Genomic DNA, 19187 nt, shown 5'->3' on the forward strand with positions numbered 1-19187 from the left:
CCTTCCTCCAAAGGAGGCCGCTCATCCAGGGCCTGCGCGAGGGGCCGGGGGTTGGTCTGGGGAAGCTGACTTTCGGAGCTGGAGCCACTGCTTACCCTTTCCTTGCCACAGACATCCCTGACACGGCCACAGGTGTAAGCCGGCTGGGCTCCGGGAGCTCGGGTCCCGTCCTCAGCTCCAGATCGTCGGCTAACAAGGGGCAGCTGGAGCCTTCCATTGACAAATGACAGGCACTTTACTACGACAACCCGGCTTCCCGGATCCGCAGCTCTTCCCAGTCCTCTTACTTGTCCACACTGTTGGGGAAACTATCTCTGTCGCTATCTGATCGGCAACCATAGGTCTCAGCGTCTGTTTTGGCTGCTTTTTGTATTAAAGTTGGCTAAAAGGTTGGGTTCCTTCCACTTCTGCTTTCCCTCCCCTGTGGATGGTTAGTACATTTTACTAGGAGAGATTACCAAGTCTCAGTCATTATGTCTGCAGTTTGATTCTGGTTCAGACGGGATGGAGGGTGGTTAGTTTGTTTCAAATTAAAAACAAAAAAATTCATTTCTTGAAGCAATCAAGACCCATGAAAACTTCCTGTTTTCTGTAATAATTTTGTATTGATTTATCTTCCAGGTGCAAAAAAAAATTGTAGACTAAGAAGCCATGGATAGGAGAAGTGTGAGTGTCAGTGAAACAGAAAATGGAGATGCTTTCCTTGACCTGAAGAAGCTGCCGACCTCCAGATCCCCCCATCGCTATACAAAAGTAGGTTTTGTTACTAATGAATTAATGTTTCTTTATCGACTGGGAGTTAGTAACATTGTGTTGGTCTGACTCAAAATATAGATTAGTAACACCATTGCATTGAACCTTTTTCTGAGTGTGTAAATACCAAGAGTTTGCTTCTTAGCAGCTTTTAGGTTGAGTACTGTCCCATACCCTGTATAGATTTGTGGATCAATGTATATTAGTACCCAAGTTCTGAAACAGCTGTGGAATTAGGGTGCTATTGACTTAACGTGCTATATGTAGGGTGAGGTGAGAAGTCAAGCTGTGGGATGCTTCAGAATCCCTGTTCTCTCTATTCATGTTTCTATAGGAGTAATCTGGCTAGGATAACTGGATTTTTTAATTTTGGTGTTTTTCTTCCTTATAAATTGGGCATAGACTCACTCTCAAGTGATTCAATCATAGTTGCTTTTTTTTTTCTTTTCTTTTTGTCAGTCGTGGGGCCTAGGTGCTGTTGCTCAGCTCTTCAGCTGTAAGGCTAGCACTCTACCACTTGAGCCACAGTGCCACTTCTGGTTTTCTGAGTCGTTTATTGGAGATGAGTCTCATGGACTTTCACGCCCAGGCTGGCTCTGAACCATGATCCTCAGATCTCAGCCTCCTGAGTAGCTAGGGTTACAGGAATGAGCCACTGATGCCTGGCTTTTTTTTTGTTTGTGGAACTTAAACTCAGGGCTTGGGTGCTATCCCTGAACTTCTTTTGCTTAAAAGAAGCCCTCTACCACTTTGAGGCACAGCCCCTCTTTTAGTTTTTTGGTGGTTACTTGGAGATAAGAGTCTCAGGGACTTTTTGTTTTTTTTGCCAGTCCTGGGGCTTGAATTCAGAGACTGGCACTTTAACTGAGTCCCTGGACTGCTTTTTGCTCAAGGCCAGCATTCTATCACTTGAGCCACAGTACCACTTCAGGCTTTTTCTGAGGAATGGAACCCAGGGCTTCATGCGTGCTAGGCGAGCACTTTACCACTAAGCCACATTCCTAGCCGACTCACAGACTTTATTGCCAGGCTGGTTTGGAACCTAGATCCTCAGATCCCAGCTTGCGTAGCTAGGATTATAGACATGAGCCACTGGCACCTGGCTTTCATCATTCCTTAACTAAAGAACTTAGAGTGAGCTGGGTACCAGTGCCTCATGCCTGTAATCCTAGCTACTCAGAAGGCTGAGATCTGAGGATCACAGTTCAAAACCAGGCCAGGAAGGAAACTCTGTGAGATTCTAATCTCCAATCAACCACCAGAATACCAGAAGTGGTGCTGTGGCTCAAGCAGTAGAGCGCTCACCTTGAGCTGAACAGCACAGGGACAACGTCCAGGCCCAGAGTTCAAGCCCCTCGACCCACAAAAAAAAATAAAATCACTGTAAATTGTTTTGTTTTGTTTTTGTGGGTGGGGCTTGAACTCTGGGCCTGGACGTTGTCCCTGTGCTGTTCAGCTCAAGGTGAGCGCTCTACTGCTTGAGCCACAGCACCACTTCTGGTATTCTGGTGGTTTATTGGAGATTAAAGTCTCACAGAGTTTCCTGCCGGGGCTGGCTTTAAACTGTGATCCTCAGATCTCAGCCTCCTGAGTAGCTAGGATTATAGGTGTGAGCCACTGGCACCTGGCTTAGAGTGATTTTTTATACTGATCAGCTTGATACCTGCTATGGATGGGAGTGGCTGAGGAATCACTTCCAAGTCATATATTTATGAATTTTAGTGCATCAATGTCTGGTTGGCTACTGAATGCTTTTGTTGTTGTTTTACCAATCATGGGGCTTGAACTCAGGGCCTGGTCATTGTCCCTGAACTTCTTTTGCTCAAGGCTAATGCTCTACCACTTGAGCCACTGAACCATTTCTGACTTTTTCTGTGGTACTGAGGAATCAAACTGAGGGCTTCATGCATGTAAGGTAAGCACTCTATCATTGAGCCACATTCCCAACCCTACTGAATGTTTTTGAACAGGTAAACAGGACTCACCTATAAATTCATTTCTAGCTTAGAGTGCAAAAAAAAAGTATGTATTTGCCAGGTACCAGTAGCTCATATCTATAATCCTAGGTACTCGGGAGGCTGAGAATCACAATTCCAAGCTAGCCCAGGCAGACAAATCCATGAGACATTTATTTCCAATTAACCAGCAAAAATGAGAACTTGGAGGTATAGCTCAAATAGTTTAGCACCAGCCAAGAGGGTGAGTCCCTGAGTTCAAGCCCCAGTATTAGAACCAGTGAAAAAAAGTATATGCTTAAGTACAAAGCAATTGGGACTTTTGATGCAAGAGCTTACAGTCTGGTTAGGCCTTTGTCTGTATTCCTTAATGTCCCCCTTGACATGGCTTCCCAGGATGTTGATTAAAGCTGAGCTTTAATCAGTGTGTACTACCACTTTTACCTACTTGATAAAAATGATAGATGGTGTCAGATATTCATTTTCAACATTTAAAACAAAACCTAAGTTGGGCACCGGTGGCTCATGCCTATAATCCTAGCTGCTCAGGAGGCTGAGATCTGAGGATTGCAGTTCAAATCAGCCCAGGGAAAAAAGTCCCTGGGAGACTCTTACCTCCAATTAACCACTCAAAAATCAGAAGTGTAGCTGTGGCTCAAAGTGGTAGAGTGCTAGCCTTGAACAACAGAGCTAGGGACAGTGCCCAGGTCCTGAGTTTAAGCTCCATGCCCTGCCCCCCCCCAAAAAAAACAACAAAACCACAACTAAAACAACAAAAAGCTTGGAGAGGAGGTTTTCAGGTTCTTGATTGATGTGTGTCTTAGTACATTCTGTTTTGGCATAACAGATTGAATTGATAGCTTTTTAGATCTGTTTTCAGATTTAGTCTTAGCAAATAGGTATGCTCTCAAATCTATGAGTGCTGAATAGAGTATGCTTCACATCTCAAGTCATCAAGTCATTACCTAAAAATATTGAAAGGCAAATTCTTTTTTTTTTTCTTTCCGGTCGGTCGTGGGGCTTCAACTCTGGGCCTGGGCGCTGTCCCTCAGCTCTTCAGCTCAAGGCGAGCACTCTACCACTTGAGCTACAGCACCACTTCCGGTTTTCTGGTGGTTTAGTGGAGATAAGAGTTTCACGGACTTTCCTTCTCCTGGCTGGCTTTGACCAGCGATCCTCAGATCTCAGCCTCCTGAATAGCTAGGATTATAGGCATGAGCCACCGGTGCCTGGCGGCAAATTCTTATTTAATGGAAAAAAAAAACTGATTTTTTTTTTTGGCCAGTCCTGGGGTTTGAACTCAGGGCCTGGGCACTGTCCCTGAGCTCTGTTTTGCTCTACCACTTGAACCACAGCTCCACTTCCATCTCTTTCTGGTGGTTGATTGGAGATAAGTGTCTCATGACCTTTGCTTTAGTTATCTATTCATTTGACTAAAAGATGGTATACAAAGGTATAACTCCTCTGAACAACTAATGCACTGTTTATCAAAATGAATACCAGGAAGTGGAAACATGTTTTGGTGAGGAGGGCAAAAATTGGAGACACAAATGGAGGGATGAAGCATGAACAAATGTAGTCACTCAATGTACACTAAGTAAAAATTGAATTGTTTAACTTGAGGGTAGGGATGGGGGGAAATAGTGGAGAACAATAGAAGAGGTAACATTGATCAAAGAACATTGTACTCATAACCTGACATAAGAAATTATAACCTCTTTGTACGGTTTTATAATAGTACATTAATATATGTATATATCCACATATATGTGTATATATATTCTTTGTCAGTCATAGAGCTTGAACTCTGGGCCTGGCGTTGTCCCTGAGCTCTTAAGTTCAAGGCTAGTGCTCTACCACTTGAGCCATAGCACCACTTCTGTTTTTCTGAGTGGTTTATTGGAGATGAGTCTCACAAACTTTCCTGCCTAGGCTGGCTTTGAACTGTGATCTCAGCCTCCTGAGTAGCTAGGATTATAGTTGTGAGTCACTGGCACCGGACTGTAAATTCTTCTTCTTCTTCTTCTTATTTTTAGCCAGTCCTGGGGCTTAAACTCAGGGCCCTTAGCACTGTCCCTGAGCTTCTTTTTTTCTTTTTTTTTTTTGGGGGGGTCCGGTCGTGGGGCCTGAACTCTGGGCCTGGGTGCTGTCCCTCAGCTCTTCAGCTCAAGGCTAGCACTCTACTACTTGAGCCACAGCGCCACTTCCAGCTTTTTTTCTTTTTGCTTATGTGGTGCTGAGGAATTGAACCCAGGGCCTCATGCATGCAAGGCAAGTGCTCTACCACTGAGCCACCTTCCCAGCCCTTCCCTGAGCTGCTTTTGCTCAAGGCTAGCACTCTACCACTTTAGCCATAGTGCCACATCTGGCTTTTTCCATTTATATTGTACTGAATAATTGAACCCAGGGCTTTGTGCATGCCGGGCAAGCCCTCTACCACTAAGCCACATTCTCAGCCCGTAAATTAATATTATTTATTTATGTATTTATTTTTGGTCAGTTGTAGGGCATGAACTCGATCTGAGTGTTGTCCCTGAGCTCTTCAGCTCAAGGCTAGCACTCTACCACTTGAGCCACAGCACATTTCTGGCTTTTTTTGCTTATGTGGTGCTGAGGAATCCAACCCAGGACCTCATGCCACCTTCCCAGCCCAGTTAATATTTTTAAAAAGCTTAATATTAGCCCAGATATGGGAGGATCCTGAGTTCAGGGTCAGCCTAAGCAGCGTTGGAGACATTGTACCAAAAAAAAAAAAAAAGCTTAATATTGTCCGTTTTAGGCAAAGTATTGCTATATTGCCCAGACTGGCCTCTAACAGTCTTCCTGCCTCAGCTTCCTGAAGGCTGAGATGACAAACATATACTATTATGGCTGGTTGTAGCCCATTTTGGACAGTCCAACCTCAGAATTTTGTCATATATGTGCCTTAAAAAACTTAGGAAGCTGGGTGCTGGTGGCTCACACCTGTAATTCTAGCTACTCAAGAGGTTGAGATCTGAGGATCACCTTTTGAAGCCAGACTGGGCAAGAAAGTCTGTGAGACTTTTATTTTCAACAAGCTAACCGAAGAGTTGGAAATGAAGCTGTGGCTCAAGTGGTAGGGTGCTAGCCTTGAGGGGGAAAAAAAAAAAGTGGGCTGGGAATGTGGCTCAGTGGTAGAGTGCTTGCTTAGCATGCATGAAGTCTTGGGTTCGAGTCCTCAGAACCACATAAACAGAAAAAGCCAGAAGTGGCACTGTGGCTCAAGTGGTCGAGTGCTAGCTAGCCTTGAGCATAAAAAGCTTAAGGACAGTGCTCAGTCTCTTGAGTTCAAGCTCCAGGACTGGCCCACTTGAGCCACAGTGCCACTTCTTGCTTTTTCTGGTTATGTGGTACTGAGGAATCAAACCCCCCAGGGCTTCATGCCTGCAAGGCAGGCACTCTACCACTGAGCCACATTCCCAGTCCAGTCTGTTTCCTTTTGAAGAGAGCATAATCTTGTGTTTTGAGCACCATAATGAATATTTTCTTCTCCAACTGGAATAATATTTGAGACTTCTTACTCTTTCACCTACATTCTGAGATCAAATTATTGCAACAAATAGAGTACTTCAAATTCTCCCACTTCACATTCACAGGGTAGAAGGGTCTAGAAGCAGTAGCTATTCTCACCAAGGATTTTTTTTTTTTTTTTTTTTTTGGTCCATTGTGGGGCTAGAACTCTGGGCTTGGGCACTATCCCTCAGCTCTTCATCTCAAGGCTAGTGCTCTACTGCTTGAGCCACAGCGCCACTTCTGGTTTTCTAGTGGTTTATTGGAGATAAGTCTCACGGACTTTCCTGCCTGGGCTGGCTTTGAACTGTGATCCTCAGATCTCAGCCTCCTGAGTAGCTAGGATTACAGGCATGAGCCACCAGTGCCCAGCTTCACCAAGAATTTTTAAAGATGGTGTGTTCTGTGGAAACTTCTGGTAAGTGTGGAATGTTTACAAGGTCAGGAAAATAGATTGGCTTGATGAGAGAGCCCCTTCCCATTGACCCTTCTTAGTTTAGGGATACCATTGAAAATCTGTTCAGAAATCAAAGGTGTTTTGGAATTCCATGAAGGTGGAAAGCAGTCATTTGGTCAGGTGCTTTCTTAGGTCCATTATAGTGTTTAGGAAAACAGCTTCCTTATCACGTTAATAGACATAGGAGTCACATTATAGTCCTCTGGACATTGATGTGGTATGAATTCCTCTTTTTTTTTTGTTAGTCATGGGGGCCTGAACTCTGAGCCTGGGCACTGTCCCCCAGCCCTTCTGCTCAAAGCTAGCACTCTATCACTTGAGCCACAGCGCTACTTCCAGCTTTTTCTGCTTATGTGATGCTGAGGAATCAAATCTAGGGCCTCATGCATGCAAGGCAAGTACTGTACCATTGAGCCACCTTCCCAGCCCAGATGTGGTATGAATTCTAAATAGCAGTCAGGGGTGGGCTTGACAATTTAGCTTTTTTTTTTTTCTTCAGTCGTTTTTTTTTTTTTTTTTTCATTCAGTGCACAAGGCTAGCACTCTACTACTTGAGCTACAGTGTCACTTCAGATTTTTCTGTGTGTATGGTATTAAGGAATTGAATCCAGGGCTTCATGCCTGCTAAGTAAGTACTTTACCACTAAGCCACATTCCCAGCCTTGTTTTATAGTTTTTATCTGTAATCTTCCATAAACTAAGGTGAATAGGAACTTTTAACAAATGGCAATTCAGTGACATACTCATCTATAAACTATAAAATAGTATAAAAACAAGGATGGCTTATTTATTTTAGGGAAGACAGATTTATGGTATGAAAAATGATTATACAATTGTGTGTTTAAGTATGTATGTATGCTTGCATGTATATGTATGTGTATGCCAGGCCTGGGGTTTAAACTCAGGGCCTAAGCACTGTCCCTGGACAGTCCTCCATTCTCATCTTAATTTCATATAATTCTTTGCTTAGAAGACAGTCTTTGATAGGGCTGGGAATGTAGCTTAGTGGTAGAGTGCTTGCCTAGTCTGTATGGAGCCCTGGGTTTGATTCTTCAATACCACATAAACAGAAAAGGCTAGAATTGGTGCTGTGGCTCAAGTAGTAGAGTGCTAGCCTTGAGCAAAAGAAGCTCTGGGACAGGCCCAGACCCTGAGTTCATGCTCTAGCACTAGCAAAAAAAAAAAAAAAAATAAGGGGCTGGGAAGTGGTAAAGCGCTTGCCTTGCATGCCTGAGGCCTTGGGTTCGATTCCTCAGCACCACATAAGAAAAAAGCCGGAAGTGGCACTGTGGCTCAAGTGGTAGAGTGCTAGCCTTGAGCTGAAGAGCTGAGGGACAGCGCCCAGGCCCAGAGTTCAGGCCCCACGACCGGACCAAAAAAAAAAAAAAAAAAAAAATCCTGGTGCTGGTGGCTCAGGCCTATAATCCTAGCTACTCTGGAGGCTGAGATCTGAAGATTGCAGATCAAAGCCAGCCTGGGCAAAAATGTCGGTGAGATTCTAATCTCCAATAAACCACTCAGAAAACCAGAAGTGGTGGTGTGGCTCAAGTGGTACAGTGCTAGTCTTGAGCTAAAGAGCTGAAGGACAATACCCATACCCAGAGTTCAAGTCCCATGACCTACCAAAAAAAAAATCTTTGTATTACATCAGCCACTGTTGGTTAGATGCTTGAGTGAATCTAGGGGCTAAGCTTTTTTTGACAACACTGCATCATCCCGTTTGAATTCTGATCACCTACAAAAACTATTCCAAATGGTGCCCTTTTAGTAACTAGCATTTAAATGAGGGGTGGTAGGAAGTATTCCACACATTACCTATGTGGTTAATTTACCATTGCCCTGTCTACCAACTAAGGATGCCATTACCCTATTGTGATCTACTTTTTGAGAACAGTTGCTCAGCTGTAAAGAAGTGATGTCAGTCTAACAGCCATCCAGGACCTGACTGATGAATCAGACCTAGTAATCAGTGAATTTTTTTTTTTTTTTTTTGGTTGGTCGTGGGGGCTGAATTCTGGGTCCAGGCGCTGCCCCTCAGCTCCTCAGCTCAAGGCTACCACTTGAGCCACAACTCCACTTCTGACTTTTTTCTGCTTATGTGGTGCTGAGGAATTGAACCCAGGGCTTCATGCATGGGAGGCAAGCGCTCCACCACTGAGCCACCTTCCCAGCCTGAATTTTTGGAGTTTGGGAACTAGACAAAGGGGGGTTTAAAGAGAGACCTTATTGCTACTATTATAACAATAACCTTTTTTTTTGTTGTTGTTGGTCATGGGGCTTGAACTCTGGGCATAAAATGTCCCTCAGCTCTTCAGCTCAAGGCTAGCACTCTACCACTTGAGTCACTGCTCCGCTTACAGTTTTGTGGTGGTTTATTGGAGATAAGAGTCTCACAGACTTTCCTGCCCAGGCTGGCTTTGAACCACAATCCTCAGATCTCAGCCTCTTGAGTGGCTAGGATTACAGGCGTGAGCTACTGGCACCCGACTCTGTTTTAACAATGAAATATAGTTTATATTTAACATATACATTTAACATATACACATCACTCACCTTAAGATACCAGACTTTTTTTTTTTTTTTTTTTTTGGGCCGGTCGTGGGGCCTGAACTCTGGGCCTGGGCGCTGTCCCTCAGCTCTTCAGCTCAAGGCTAGCACTCCACCACTTGAGCCACAGTGCCACTTCCGGCTTTTTTCTTATGTGGTGCTGAGGAATCGAACCCAGGGCCTCTGGCATGCAAGGCAAGCACTCTACCACTGAGCCACATTCCCAGCCCCCAGACTTCTTTTTTTTTTTTTAGTCGGTCATGGGGCTTGAACTCTGGGCTTGGGCACTGTCCCTTAGCTCTTCAGCTCAAGGCTAGCGGTCTACCACTTGAGCCACAATGCCACTTCCAGTTTTCTAGTGTTTTATTGGAAATAAGTGTTTCACGGACTTTCCTACCCGGGCTGGCTTTGAACTGTGATCCTTAGAACTCAGCCTCCTGAATAGCTAGGATTACAGGTGTGAGCCACCAGGGCCCAGTGATACCACACTTCTTGCTCACAAAAAGCAGAGTTGTGCTAGGTGCCGGGATAGCACCCAGGCCCCACAACCAACCAAAAACAAACAAAAAACGGAGTTCTCCTTCTGCTCTCTTTAAAAATGTCACTTGACTGAAATCTACTGGAATGTCATCTGATGGATGGCTGTTTTTGCATGGGATTCCTGCAAAAATAAATTGAATGAGTATTTTTCACCATTGTTGTTTTGGACATGGATTTGGATTTATTGTTTTGTATTTTCATACTGATCACCCAAAAATGAGTTGTTTATGTCAGTCATAATTCCCTGATCAGTTGTTTTAAGAAGCTTGACAAATTTTCTTTAAGAAAGGCTGCTGTAACTAAGAAAATGTGTCCAGGCTGGGAAGATGGCTCAGTGGTAGAGCGCTTGCCTTGCATGCATGAGGCCCTGGGTTCAATTCCCCAGCACCACATAAGAAAAAAAAAAGCCGGAAGTGGCGCTATAGCTCAAGTGGTAGAGCGCTAGCCTTGAGCTGAAGAGCTGAGGGACAGTGCCCAGGCCCAGGGTTCAGGCCCCACAACCGGCCCCCCCCCCCCCCGAAAATGTGTCCATATTTCCTAGGGAGAGTGGCTCTTGGGTAATTGGCTTGCATGCTTTTGTCTCGTCAGGTTTTACTAGCCTGTGCAAAAAAGTGAGGTGTCAGGTATTAATTCCTCTTTTGAGAGTCCTGGAAATTTCAGTGAACTTGCCTACAGTTAGTAATGCACTCACCCCTCCCTCCCTCCCTCTCTTCCTCTCATCTCTCATCTCTCATCTTTCCACTTGCTGGTCTATCTGCCTGACAGTCATGGGGCTTGAACTCTGAGCCTGCATGCTGTCCCTGAGCTCCTTTTTGCTCAAGGGTAAAACTATTAATACTTGAGCCACAGTACCACTTCCAGCTTTTTCCATAATTATTTGGAATTAAGAATCACAAACAGGGGCTGGGAAGGTGGTTCAGTGGTAGAGCCCTTCCTTGCATGCGTGAGGCCCTGGGTTTGATTCCTCAGCACCACATAAGCAAAAAGAAAAAAAGCTGGAAGTGGCGCTGTGGCTTAAGTGGTAGAGTGCTAGCCTTGAGCTGAGGGACAGTGCCCAGGCCCAGAGTTCAGGCCCCACGACTGGACTCCCCCCCCCCCCCAAAAAAAAAAAAAAAAGAATCACAAACAGCTTCCTCAGCTGGCTTTGAACCATGGTCTTCAGATCTCAGCCTCCTGAGCTAGGATTACAGGCATGAGCCACAGGCACCCTGCTCAATTTCTATTCTTAAGCTATGAAAGGGTACTCTCTGAACTACTTATGAAGAAAGTGCATTCCCAGTTAAGAATGGATACTTTCCAAGGACTTTTAACCTTTAACCAAATTTGAAGACTTTCAATGGAGTTCTTTTCCAGGAATAATTGATGTTAAGGGCTCTTGATAAATAGGACAAGTTCAAGAACACTTCTCTTGAGAGACTAGAAGAAGCATGGGAAAGGACAGATGTTAGCTGGTGGTGTTACTGTGCCTGGCACACAGGAAATGTTCTGTGCACAGTTAAGAAAAGAGCAAACTGCCTTCACTTATCCTGTGGCTTCTTTCTATCTAAAGTGGGAGATTCTCTTGCTGGATTCCATCTTAGACATTGCAGATCATTGCTACATAGTAAAGCATTTAATTCAGTGCTGTGTGTGTTTTTTAAGTTTTAGAAAGTATTTTAGTATAACAGGTAAAATAGAAATGGACAAAGTAGAAACATTTTCTGCTCCCTAAGCAAGAAATTCATGTCTTAAATTCCTTAATTGCATTTCTTTTCTTTTTTTTGGATCCGGTCCTGGGGCCTGAACTCTGGGCCTAGGCGCTGTCCCTCAGCTCTTCAGCTCAAGGCTAGCGCTCTACCTCTTGAGCCACAGTGCCACTTCCGGCTTTTTTCTTTTTGCTTATGTGGTGCTGAGGAATCGAACTCAGGGCCTCAGGCATGCAAGGCAAGCACTCTACCACTGAGCCAACTTCCCAGCCCTCTTTTCTTTTCTTGTGCCAGTTGTGGGGCTTGAACTTGGGGCTCTAGGTACTGTCACTGAATTTTTTTATTTTTTTATTGTGAAAATACTGTACAGAGGGGTTACAATTACATGGGCAAGATAATGAGTACATTTCTTATCAAGCATTGTAGCCTCCTCCTTTGTTTCCCCTTCCCATCCCTTCCCAGCCTCCCCCAGCCTCCCTGTCACTGAATTTTTGTACTTAAGGCTAGCACTCTATCACTTGAGCCACAGCTCCATTTCTGGCTTTTTTTTTTTTTTTTTTTTTGGTCAGTCAGGGGCTGACCTCTGGGCCTGTCCCTCAGCTCTTCAGCTCAAGGCTAGTGCTCTACCACTTGAGCCACACCGCTACTTCCTCAGCACCACATAAAGCAGAAAAAGCTGGAAGTGGCGCTGTGGCTCAAGTGGTAGAGAGCTAGCCTTGTTGAAGAGCTGAGGGATAGCGCCTAGGCCTGGAGTTCAGGCTCCAAGACTGGCAAAAAAAAAAAAAACAAACTGGTCTGGAAATGGCTCAACTGATAGAGCTCCAGTCAAACAAGGAAACCCAGTAAGCATTCGCCCTCAGTTCAAACTCTTAGTACTGCAAAAAAAAAAAAAAAAGAAAATACAAAAATATTAGTGAAGCTGGATGCTGGTGGCTCACACCTGTAATCCTAGCTACTCAGGAGGCTGAGATCTGAGGATCGCAGTTCAAAGCCAACCTGGGCAGGAAAGTCTGTGAGACTCTTATCTCCAATAAACCACCAGAAAACTGGAAGTGGCGCTGTGGCTCAAGTGGTAGAGAACTCACCTTGAGCTGAAGAGCTGAGGGACAGCGCCCATGTTCAGAGTATAAACACATTTTAAACTTCACAAGGCAATTGTCTTTATCATGGTCTATAAAGTTTGTGAATTCTATGAGCTTTGACAATGCAATTATTTCTCCCACATCAGGTGATGTTTACATTTCTTTCCTTTTGCTTTATTTCATTTATTTTCTTTTTGTTGGTCGTGGGGCTTGAACTCTGGGCCTGGGCACTGTAACTCAACTCTTCAGCTCAAGGCAAGAGCTCTACCACTTGAGCCACAGCGCCAAGTGTGAGCTAGTATTACAAGTGTGAGCCACCGGCGCCCAGCCATTATTTATTTTTTTATTTTGTCGGTCATGGGGTTTGAACTCTGGGCCTGAGTGCTGTCCCTCAGCTCTTCAGCTCAAGGTTAATGCTCTGCCACTTGAGCCACAGCACCATTTCCGGCTTTTTTTCTTTTTGCTTATGTGGTGCTGAGGAATGGAACCCAGGGTCTCATGCATGCAAGGCAAGCGCTCTACCACTGAGCCACCTTCCCAGCCCCTACCCTGAGCTTTTTCACTCAAGGTTCTACCCTTTGTGTCACAGCACCACTTCCAGAATTTTTTTTTTTACACTTCCAGTTTTTGATGGTTAATTAGAAATGAGTCTCATGGGCTTTCCTATCCAGGTTGGCTTTGAACCATGATCCTCAGATGGCAGCCTCCTGAGTAGCTATAGGATAACAGGTGTGAGCCACTGGCTCCTGGTTACAAATATTTTATTTGCTTTTGTCTTTTTGCTTGTGGCCCACACTAACCCCTAAACACAATTTTCCTGCCTCAGTCTCTTGAGTTCCAATTCTGTGTGCGTGTGGTGCCTTTGTGTGTGTGTATTACTAGATACTGAAGTTTGGACCTCACATTTCCTAAGCAGGCATTCTACCACTTAAGCCACTCCTTCAGCCTTCTTTTTTTGGTTGGTCCTGAGGCTTGAACTCTGGGTTTGGGCATTGTCCCTGCACTGGTCAGCTCAAGGCCAGGGCTGTACCACGTTAGCCACAGCACCACTTCCAGTTTTCTGAGCGGTTAATCGGAGATAAGAGTCTTACAGACTTTGCTGTCCAGGCTGGCTTTGAACTATGATCCTCAGATCTCAGCCTCCTGAGTAGCTAGGATTACAGGTGTGAGCCAACAGCACCCGGTGCTACCGGCTTTTTTAAGTAAACTTTTATAATTGAGATATAATTCTCACATATATAATATTTCCCTTTTGTAAATGGTAAAATATTCAGTATTTTTAGGAAAAATCTCAAACTTGTACAGCTACTATTAACTAATTCCAGAAATAACATTTTTATCCCCTTATAGAAACTTTATACTAATTATTAGCAAGCAGTCACTCCCATTATCTTCTTCTCCTACCCTTGCAACAATTTATCTTTTTATTTGTTTGTTTTTGTTTTTTGGTAGGTTGTGGGGCTTAAACTCTGGGCCTGGGCACTGTCCCTCAGCTATTCAGCTCAAGGCTAGCACTATTATACCACTTGAGCCATAGTGCCACTTCCAGTTTTCTGGTGGTTTATTGGAGATAAGAGTCTCACAGACTTTCCTGCCCAGGCTGGCTTTGAACTGTGATCCTCAGATCTCAGCCTCCTGAGTAGCTAGGATTACAGGTGTGAGCCACCAGCACCCAGCTTCATTAATATTTTTGTATTTTCTTTTGCAGTACTAAGAGTTTGAACTGAGGGCCATATGCTTACTGGGTTTGCTTGCTTGACTGGAGCTCTGTCAGTTGAGCCATTTCCAGACTTGCTTTTTTTTTTTTTTTTTTTTGCTGGTCCTGGAGCCTGAACTCCAGGCCTAGGCGCTATACCTCAGCTCTTCAACTCAAGGCTAGCGCTCTACCACTTGGGCCATAGCACCACTTCCGGCTTTTTCTGTGGTGCTGAGGAATCAAACTCAAGGCCTCATGCATGCAAGGCAAGCACTCTACCACTGAGCCACCTTCCCAGCCCTAATTTTTACTTTTTTATATAAAAGTAATTTTATATAAAAAGTAATGTACACAGAGGTTACAGTTATGTAAGTCAGGTAAACAGTATATTTCTTTTTGGACAATGTCTCCCTTTCCTCACTCTTCCAAGTTTTTTCCTCCTGTCCCCACCTACAAGTTGTATAGTTCATTTTCAACATAGTGTCTAGTGAGTACCACTGTTGCATTTTGTGTTGGTTATTTTCAAGGTATTATCTTGTTTTATGCCCAGGCCATTCTGGACCATGATCATATTTATACTTCTGTGTTGCTGGGGAAAGACAGACACACACTACCACGCACAGCCATTGTACTTGTCTTTTAGCTAGGCACACACCACTGCACCCAGACATTTCTTGAGCTGATGTCTCAAAAATGTATATTTTCCCCCCCAGCTCGCTTCAAACCAAGGTCACCTGAAATCTGCCTATCAAGTAGCTGGGACTTTGAGGCTTGAGCCCCTGTACCTGCCTCTGTTTTCCTTTTTGAGATAAGCCTACTATGTAACATAGGCTGTCCTTGACTTCCCAGCCCTACTGCTTTAGTCTCTCGGCTGCTGGCATTATAAATGTGTGCCACTGTTAACTGCTGGAGACTTCTGCATGCGGAGAATATAAACATTTAGCTGTGTTATGATGTGTACTGCCCTTTGTTTAATAGTAAATAGATTTACTGTTTGAATTTGTAAGGGATTTTATAATCTTTCGAGTTCTGGTAGCAGAAAATTGACTTGCAGTGTTTTCTTTCCCACCTCTACCCCTCCAGTGTTATACAGAAGTATTTCCTATATTGTAACATCCTTCCTATGTTTGGTCTGTTTCTCTGTCTCCCTCCCTCCCTCCCTCCCTCCCTCCCTCCCTCCCTCCCTCCCTCCCTCCCTCCCTCCCTCCCTCCCTTCCTTCCTTCCTCCCTTCCTTCCTTCCTTCCTTCCTTCCTTCCTTCCTTCCTTCCTTCCTTCCTTCCTTCCTTCCTTCCTTCCTTCCTTCCTTCCTTCTGTCTTCTTTTTTTTACTGCTCCTGGGGTTTGAACTTAGGCCTGGGCACTGTCCCTGAGCTTTTTTTTTTGCTCAATGCTTGTGCTGTACCACTTAAGCCACAGCTCTGCTTTTGGCTTTTTGGTGGTTAATTAGAAATAAGAGTCTCATAGACTTCCTTCCCAGGCTAGCTTTGGACTGAGATTCTCAGATCAGTCTCCTGAACAGCAGGAGTATAGATGTGAGCCACCACTGCCTGGTTTCTTCTTGTTTTTAATGAGTTTTTCTTTTTTCTTTTTGTGCTACTAGCAACTGAGCCCAGAGCATCATGCATACTAGGCAAACACTATACTACTGTAAAGGGAAAAAAAACTTAAGTCCTCTTTACCTTGATATTTGTTATTGAAACCACTGTTATTAGTCCATTTGCTTGCCCCTCCCCAAATTTGTATCACTTGTGAATTTGTGAGACTTGTGTTTATTCTGTAGATTTCTTTGGGCTCCAGTCTTTGAACACTCAGTATTGGGGATCTTATTATTCGATGGCAATGTATGAGAATGTGTGTTTTAGCAAAAACTAGTCACGAGTTTGTGATTATTATAACTAGTTGATAATTTGGTAATTCTATTTGAGCTTCTAAGATCCATGATGTGAGCCAGATGTGTGCAAATGCCTATAATCTTAGCCACATGGGAGATGGTCCAAGGCCAGCCCCTGGCAAAAGTGAGACCCTATCTGAAAATAAAGCGAAAAGGTCTGGGGGGATAGTTGAAGTGTTAGAGTGCCTGCCTAGTAAGTAAAAATGTAAGTCCAGGAGCTCAAACCCCAGTACCACTGAAAGAGAAAAAAACAGGGCGCTGGTGGCTCACGCCTGTAATCCTAGCTACTCAGGAGGCTGAGATCTGAGGATCACAGTTCAAAGCCAGCCCGGGCAGGAGAGACCGTGAGACTCCTATCTCCAATAAACCACCAGAAAACCGGAAGTGGCGCTGTAGCTCAAGTGGTAGAGCGCTCGCCTTGAGCTGAAGAGCTGAGGGACAGCGCCCAGGCCCAGAGTTCAATACCCACGACCAACAAAAAAAAAAAAAAAAAAAGAAAAAAGAAAAACGGAAGTGGTGCTGTGGCTCAATTGGTAGAGCGCTCGCCTTGAGCTGAAGAGCACAAGGACAGCGCCCAAGCCCAGAGTTCAAGCCCCACAACCGACAAAAAATAAAAAATAAAAATAAAACAGATTCTGATCTAATTCTACCCCTTTCTGGAATAAGTCAGAGTTTAAGTTAAAATACTTAGAATTATTCATAACAGAAATAAGTTGAAAGTGTGTGGCCTGAGAAATGTGATTCAAAAAATCCCCATTTGATTTCTCTTTTTAGGAGGAGCTCTTGGATATAAAAGAACACCCCCATTCCAAACAGAGGCCTTCATGCCTCTCCGAAAAGTACGACAGGTATGGCTGTCATTCTAAGTCATTAACTTCTAATTGTTCTTTTTTGTTATTGTTGTTATACCACACTTGTTGGTATAATTATATTAAGGTTTTTTTTTTGTAGAATTATGATTGAGGGAGGGATTTCAAGTGGTAGTAACATGGACTTCTAATTAATAATGATACAAAAAATAGAAAATGACAAAGTCACAAAGCAGAACAAAAACCTGAGCCCCAGTGTCTTTTTTCCAGTCCCTGTGGCCATGCTTTCAATGTACTTCTCTAAGGGCTTTCCCCAGGATTGCTGATCAGGAGGGCACTGAACCTTTAATTTCTGTTCTCCAAACAAAGACCCATTCAGCTGTTTAGCCTTATTGTGTGTTAGGCTCCTTTAGAAAAGGTAAAAGCTTTGGTTTGAAAATGCTGTAGCTAAAAATGGTCTGTAAAAATCTCCTAAAAATAATTCTATATTATACTTCTTATTGACATTTGACATTTCACATTGGTCTTTTTTTTTTCTTTTACTGGTACTGGGGCTTGAACTGAGGGCCTAGGTACTGTCCCTTAGAATTCCTGCTCTAGGTCTGGCACGCTACCATTCCAGCTACAGCTTTACTTTCAGCCTGTTGCTGGTTCATTGGAGATAAGAGTCTCAGATTTTCCTACCCAGGCTGGATTTGAGCTGCAATCCTCAGATTTCATCCTCCTGAAAATCTAGGATTACAGATGTGAGCCACCACTTCGCAGCTTGGCCTACATTTTTAACGTACAATGTGTTATATTTAATTTTGGGGTTGGGGCTAGGAAGGTGGCTCAGTGGTAGAGCGCTTGCCTTGCAATGCATGAGGCCCTGGGTTCGATTCCTCAGCACCACATAAAGAAAAAAGAGAGCCGGGCGCTGGTGGCTCACGCCTGTAATCCTAGCTACTCAGGAGGCTGAGATCTGAGGATCGCGGTTCAAAGCCAGCCCGGGCAGGAGAAACCGTGAGACTCCTATCTCCAATAAACCACCAGAAAACCGGAAGTGGCGCTGTAGCTCAAGTGGTAGAGTGCTGGCCTTGAGCTGAAGAGCTGAGGGACAGCGCCCAGGCCCAGAGTTCAAGCCCCACGACCGACAAAAAAAAACAAAAAAAAACAAAAAAAAAAAATAAAGAAAAAAGAAAAAAAGAAAAAAGCCGGAAGTGGCGCTGTGGCTCAAGTGGTAGAGCGCTAGCCTTGAGCTGAAGAGCTGAGGGACAGCACCCAGGCCCAGAGTTCAGGCCCCACGACTGGACCAAAAAAAAAAAAAAAAATTGGGGGGTTGAGTAGGACAAATTGGTTTTTATTGTTTTCAGGGCTAAGGAATGAACCCAGAATCTCCTCCATGCTAACTAAGCAGCTGCTGTACCACTGAGCTACATTCTCAGCCTAGACAGCCTTTTTATAATTGTATGTAGACTCCTAGTAAATCTAGACACTTCACTAATATTCCCCCAATAAAGGCAATACTGGAATAATGGCTATTCTGATTAGCTAGAATTTTTTGAGTCCCATATAAGCAGTCTGGGGTTTGTTTTGTTTTTTCCCTATTCTTTAAAACTGTAAAGCCCTGTCACCTTAGCTACCTGAGAGAATGAGGTCAGAAAGAGATCACAATTCCAGGCCAGCCTGGGCAAAAAGTTCTCAAGATTCCATGTCAGTGGAAGAAACTGGATGTTGTGGTGTTTTCCTGTCATTGCAGTTACAAACCTAAAATAGGTGGCTCACAGTCTGGGTCCATGCCCAGGCAAGGTAGTAAGACTCTACCTCAAAAATAAGTGTATCGGGGCTGGGAAGGTGGCTCAGTGGTAGAGCGCTTGCCTTGCATGCCTGAGGCCCTGGGTTTGATTCCTCAGCACCACATATGCAGAAAAACTGGAAGTGGCGCTGTGGCCCAAGTGGTAAAGCGCTAGCCTTGAGCTGAAGAGCTGAGGGACAGCGCCCAGGCCCAGAGTTCAGGCCCCACGACCGGACACAAAAAAAACAAAAAAACAAAAATATTGTGTCAGTGGCCCACACCTGTAATCCTAGCTACTCAGGAGACTGAGATCTGAGGATCATGGTTCAAAGCCAGCCCACGCAGGAAAGTTCGTGAAACTCTTATCTCCAGTTAACCACTAGGAAACTAGAAGTGGTACTGTGGCTTAAGCAGTAGAGGGCCCGCCTTGAGCTGAAGAGCTGAAGGACAGGGCCCAGGCCCAGAGG

At 44.3% G+C, this 19187-nt stretch overlaps 1 protein-coding gene across 6 annotated transcripts in view; it reads left to right on the forward strand.

Moving 5' to 3' along the window:
- Nucleotides 1-19187, forward strand: part of Eif4enif1 (eukaryotic translation initiation factor 4E nuclear import factor 1) — a 54135-nt gene that overhangs the window by 477 nt on the left and 34471 nt on the right. For 5 of the 6 annotated variants that reach the window (XM_069994494.1, XM_069994491.1, XM_069994495.1 and 2 more), the window contains exons 2-3: nucleotides 622-753; nucleotides 16912-16985. In XM_069994494.1, the coding sequence (XP_069850595.1) occupies nucleotides 652-753; nucleotides 16912-16985 (176 nt within the window). In that variant the 5' untranslated portion in view covers nucleotides 622-651. Of the gene's footprint in view, nucleotides 1-618; nucleotides 754-16911; nucleotides 16986-19187 lie in introns of those variants that run through there. The other variant, XM_069994496.1, reaches the window with a different exon arrangement.

This window comes from Dipodomys merriami, unplaced genomic scaffold, assembly GCF_024711535.1.
Source record: "Dipodomys merriami isolate MVZ:Mamm:240054 unplaced genomic scaffold, mDipMer1.0.p SCAF_45, whole genome shotgun sequence".
NCBI lineage: Eukaryota > Metazoa > Chordata > Mammalia > Rodentia > Heteromyidae > Dipodomys > Dipodomys merriami.